The following is a 6,000-nucleotide window of genomic DNA, read 5'->3' as shown; positions in this document are numbered from 1 at the left end:
CTAGTCAGTAAGATCATTTTGTTCACTTAGACAATGGATGGATATTACCTCTGGACTTGCAACAACTGTTGGTGTTAAACAGCCAGCCGAAGCTCTTTGTCGAGCAGCAGCAACAGTGTTCAGGCAGATGGAGCAGATACAGGCGCTCTGAGTCTGAACAGGGTGACATCATACCTTTACAATCTGAAGGCGCGGCCGCCGGTATCACGTCAGCTCGAGACGCGCTCGCGCGAACACAAGAGAAACCCCCCTCTTTTATACTTTACCAATTAAGGTTCTCGCATTAACAGCAGAGAGGACAGAAGGAGGCAGAAAAGACTAAAGGGTGTCACTAGTGTTTTTTCTCGAGTTCGGTGAACAAGCTTTTCCTCCAGGGACACTCGTCCGGTCCGGGAGGGTCGTACAGTGAGTTTTCTGCACTGTGCTACAGTGAAGTTCACCCTCTGCTGCCTGTGCCACACGCAAAATCTGAAGGGATAGCCTACAGCAGCAAGAATTAGCCTACTGCAAGACAAGCAGCAAAACGTAAGTTTAAAACCTCTATTCAGGACTGCGAGGCATGTTTTGTGCTGTTGAACCTAATGTTATGGGAAGCTTACTTTTATCCTAGTTTTGCGTCAAAACTAAAGTCGCTCAGGGTTAAATTCGTAGAAAAACAATGACGCAGACTTTTTACCACAAAAAAGTCTTGTGTTTTGCATACATGTTTCGTGTAGCGGGATGGGCGCGTGCAACGTAGTGTCCGTAATGGTACTGGATGACTAGGCTACTTACTAATGCCCTGCATCTGCATCCTTAAGGTGTGAGGGGTTATCTATATGATATTGCTAAGAAGGAGACAGAATAAAACGAAAAAAAGCTTTAACGAATATTAAATAAATTATTTAACCTACGTTAAAGGCTTTGTCTGTACATGCAAATCCAAACATTAATATTTAATTAATATTAATACTTCCTATTATGTCCTCATTTACGAAAAGTGTATAAATCCGATGCTCTGTAGAGGTTTTGGCGCATCACTCGTAATCTAATTAAGGCCTCCTCACCAAATAAGGGAAAATATGGAAAGATCCGCGCGCCCTTCATCCTTTGATGTGAGTTGCGCGCGCCCCCCCATGCTCGAGGGGAATCTTGCACGAAACATCCCGACCTCACCTGGATGACAATCGTGAGACAGTAAGATTCAACATTAGGTTTTTCAGTAAAACCACGGATTTTTCTGTCTATATAAAGGAGAAAGGGGTAAGTTGTCACAAGATCTATAGTAACTATATTGTTTTTAGTCAAAAGTTACACCAATTTGTGTTTTCTCTAGTAGGCCTAGTCGTTTTATGTTGGTTTCAAACACATTGTTCAAGAGTCATTCTTTTGACAGTATTTTAGTGAATTATGTCCTCTAAAATTACATTATTTCCCCCCTAAAGCTGTTGGCTAAACAAGTGACCACACGGCATACACTCAGACAAGTCATAATGAAAGTAGATTTTAATTGAAAAGTTGAAGTGGTTGTCATGATGACAGGGGTGTTTTTTTTTATATATATCTGATGATGCAGACAGTTTTTTTTAAAATATACAAATGTATCATTGTGACGCTTGCCTCATATAGTGCTCAACCTGTGTTTAAAGTTGAAAAATTTGTGATATTCTTTCTTCCCTGCATGTTGTGACATGTAAGCCTTCTTGAATGTTGATTTTGTCTATCGGGAATTGATTGGATGGTTGTGGTTTGCTATCGCTGTGATGACATGTGAGTGACAGGTTGTCCCGCCCTCACGCCAGTGAACACATCATCAGTGAAGAGATATCACTGCAAGAGGGAGAGGAAGTTATTTTGATGAAATATTACGAGGGCACATTAATTAAAATAAATTAATAATTGTGTGCACGGATAAATCATTTATAATAAACACTGCTATATTCCATGAAAAAAAAATAAGAATTGTCAATTTCGGTTTCATGGTGACTATTAACTGACAATGGTGGAAATCAATAGACTTTATGGTATTCGCCTCAATTCAGTGTCAAATATAAGCCTTCTCTGAGAAATATTTATTGGAGTACAAAGTGTGACAACTAGCCCCAGTCTCTTGCAGTGTTATAATTGTTTGGATTTAAGATTTAGGCTATATAAAACGTAGCTGCTCATGCTTTCTATTTGGTTTGTATGTGAACAACAGCAATAGCAAAGCCACATCCTGTTGACACAAGAATGAAACACCTTAACAAAAATACCCGTAATGCCATCCTTCGCCTCGATGTGTAATCTGTGTTTTTCACTCATGCATATGTAGATGCACATCAGCTTTTGAGGTTGACAGCAGCACGTGGGTTAACCACACTATTCAGCATGGCTGAATCATGGCATCATGTGCCCTCCTCTCTTCACTCTGACAAGCAGCTGTCCTCAAATGAACCTAATCTACTCTGTGATTATAAAGTCAGATGATTACATTTATTTTGCTTTTAGCTCACTACGTTGAGATCATGTTTTGATGATATGAATGTTGAAATGTGAAATCACTCAACAATGATTATCATTAGGTTTTCCTTCAGACAAGTTCACTTAAAGGGATACCAAATCTGTATGAATTTGTTTCTTCTGTTAAATACAAAGGAGGATATTTTGAAGAATGTCAGAAGCCAAACAGCACCATTTGACTTCCATATCTTTTTTTCCCTACTGGTGCACATCAACTGTTCGGTTTCCATTTTATTCACAATATCTTCTTTTGTGTTAAGAAGAAGAAAGAAATTCATTTAGGTTTGGAACCATTTTAGGGTGAGTAAATGGCATCATTTTCATTTTTGGGTGAACTTTAATGTTTTAATGGCATTTTGTCATAAGGGAGTGCAGCTCAGTATTCTTTTCAACTGTGTCTCAAACCTTGACAATATTCCCATATTTGTCTGCTACATGTTAGAGTACTTAAGAACTATACAGTCACATTTGTGGTCCAGTAAAAGTACATTGGAAACATTTATAACCCATTCTGCGTGGTCAGACATGATACATCTAACTTTGAAGCTGGAAAGTTTATGATTACAGGTCTTTAATTTAACATAATTTCAATATCAAACATGTTTGAAAATCGAATTATAAACTGAACAAGTGTTTTTATTTATTTATTTTAAACCATAAATAAGTGCTGTGTGGAAATCAGCCTGTCATACATCATATATCCTGCAGGTGGCGCCCAACTACTGGACTCAGCAGTACTGGTGTTCTGAATGCCTGACTTGTTTGTTCTTCTTTTGTTTCTGAGCAACTGGCCTATTTACAGTTTGCCTGTATTATAATATCACATGGGATTTGAGAACAATACAAAACAGTGGTGATTTTGTTGACTAATACAATTAGATATGGTTATACATTACAAGGAGTATAATGAATGCAGTTCATGATCTTGAGTCTGACACAATGTAACCTTATTGATTTTAGGTTATGTTGTGAGACTGTAATGAAAAACCCGAAGGCTAGCCTTCTCCTTATCTTATGTTCTGTTAAAGATACCTGAGCATAAATCTGAAGGAGGCAGAAAACAAGAACAAGAGTATAACATATTATGTGTGGTTATGTAGATGTTTTATGATGGGGGCGGGGAATTGGAGAGGGGGTCAGGGGGGCATCGGTGGCTCATTACATGAAGGGCATTCCACAGATTCTCCTGGAGAGACAAATGCTGAAAAAAAGCTCTAAGGGAAAACATTCTTTTTGGACTGCGTCCTCACACACTGTTTTGGCCCATTTGCCTTATTTAGTCAAATGCTGGATTAATGCAGCTCTAAATTGTTCTATTTTGTGACTTTTCCCAACAAAACGGGTACAAGGAGGTTGGAAATCCTGCCAAGATTTTTATATACACTCCTTGGTATTCAAACACCTCTTTAGACATATTTTCAACTTTCTTACTCATCTATTGTGAAGTTATTCAGACACATTGTCCAACAGCAGTTCATAATTTGACATTTAGTGGTAGCCATACGTCAACACATGGGACATTTGCTTAGATTTAGTCTGTAGCCTAGATATATGTGTTGTTAAATGCATAAAGATAAATATTAAATATCCATATTAAGTTTAACATATAAACATGGCTTTTAAATGTTCAGTAAATCAAAATATATATGAGGACTGGAGGTAACCAGCAAATGTAGGCCTATGTTGCTTTTCTTTGCCGATTTGGCTTTTTTTTATATATATATATTTCCAATACTGATTTTGACCTATGTTGTAATTTTTCGTTGTCTGCTCGTGAAGAGCAAACACAACATTGGGGTGGTGGTGGTGATGTACACAATCAGATTCTGTATATAGGCTATACTCTCATTGCGTAATATCATGTGAATGCTGCTTAAAAGTGTGCTGTTTTCAGACCGGTTACCTTATACTTACATACAGAAGACTAAATGCATGACACAATGGCACATTCATTCAGCAACTTCTTAAAAACGGAAGTTTTATAGAGAGAATCCACGTAGCCTACTTAAAAGCCATGCATTGATGAGAATGACAAATGTTATTAAATGCCCATATCACATGTGTAGGCTAGCCTGATTTTATACAAATATTTTGTTTTTCTTATAGTAACATAACTTTGGAAAGAAGAGTATACAAACTGTACAATTCCTCAAGACTCCACCCAAAAACCGAGACAGCGAATTAGTGCAGGAGACCCGAGACGATAAAAATGAGTCAACACACACGCCCCCACCAGTCGAGCGCCGCCGCTCCCCAATCCAACGCCTCTCTCTCCCCGGACAAGGACGCAGACATGCCCGCTACAGAGAAAGATCTCGCCGAGGACGCGCCATGGAAGAAGATCCAGCAAAATACATTCACGCGTTGGAGCAACGAGCATCTGAAATGTGTCAATAAGCGCATAGCGAACCTGCAGACGGACCTGAGCGATGGGCTCCGGCTGATCGCGCTTCTGGAGGTGCTCAGCCAGAAGAAGATGTTCCGCAAGTACAACCAGCGCCCTACGTTCAGACAGATGCAGCTGGAGAACGTTTCTGTGGCTCTGGAGTTCCTGGACAGGGAAAACATCAAGCTGGTGTCCATAGGTATGTTTGCTTTTCATTTCTCGTTTTGGTCGCTTTTGAACATGACTCTTTTTCTTAAATATAGTTGCAAAATTATAATACCATGTGTTTTTTGGGGTTTATTCCTATGTTTGTTGCATTCAACTGATCCGACTTCTGCATGGCAAACAAACAGGGCATGCAATTTTAGGCAGGCCACAAAATAACGGCAAAGAATAATGGCAATGAAGGCCTTTGTGGCCACATTGTTTTGTGCAAAGTTGTATCATTGCTTCACAAGTTGCACGTGTTTTGTGTACTTTTTGTAACTTGTCGCTCACGCGGACGGTGGTGAAATTAAGAAATTGCTTTAGTCGCATTTGCAGTTAAGAGTCTGACAAAGAAGTGAGGATTCTGAGGAACCACAGTCGCTCCATTCATCTGTTGCAAGTCCAGCCCAGAATGTCGTAAAGCAGCAGTAGCCTAAGGCGGATAGTTTTAGGGCAGTTTAACAGTAGTTTGAGTGTGAATGAGTTAAAGCTCAACTAGTGCACCCAGACTTTTATTTTCTGATATAAATGTTGATGCAGTTAGGCGAGGAGGTGGAGAACTGAACCGTTCCTCTCAATTGGAATGTTCACTTCCTCGGTGGTTTTCCTCTCAATGTTGTTTTGATATTTTAGATATTTTATTTGTCGTTCTCTTATAATTCTCACCTGGCTATCAGTGAACATGGCATTCACAGGCCAGTCGCATAAACTATCGACCCGTGAGGACACGCCTTTCTCTCATAAGGAGCAAATTTGTCTTTATCAGAGTTCAAGATGGTTATTTTGGGTGTCAACGTTCTAACGGATGGATTAGAACAGAGTTACACAATATTGCATGTGTTAAAAATGTCCAGACACGGTTCTCTCATTCAATGCCGGTTGTGATTGATGACTAACATCGTGACACGCCCTCTAGTTTATTGCTC

The 6,000-nt window shown here is 39.4% G+C and overlaps 1 protein-coding gene across 1 annotated transcript in view; it reads left to right on the top strand.

Moving 5' to 3' along the window:
• The first annotated feature begins 216 nt into the window (after positions 1-216).
• flna (filamin A, alpha (actin binding protein 280)) overlaps positions 217-6,000 on the top strand; it is a 40,531-nt gene continuing 34,747 nt past the window's right edge. Inside the window, 2 exon segments of the mRNA XM_079589289.1 lie at positions 217-525; positions 4,588-5,066. Of these exon segments, the coding sequence (XP_079445415.1) occupies positions 4,691-5,066 (376 nt within the window). The 5' untranslated portion in view covers positions 217-525; positions 4,588-4,690.

The sequence above is a fragment of the Phoxinus phoxinus genome (genome assembly GCF_949152265.1).
Source record: "Phoxinus phoxinus genome assembly, chromosome: 18".
Taxonomy (NCBI): Eukaryota; Metazoa; Chordata; class Actinopteri; order Cypriniformes; family Leuciscidae; genus Phoxinus; species Phoxinus phoxinus.
Note: the sequence above shows the minus strand (reverse complement) of the source record. Positions and strands in the feature narration are given on the sequence as shown.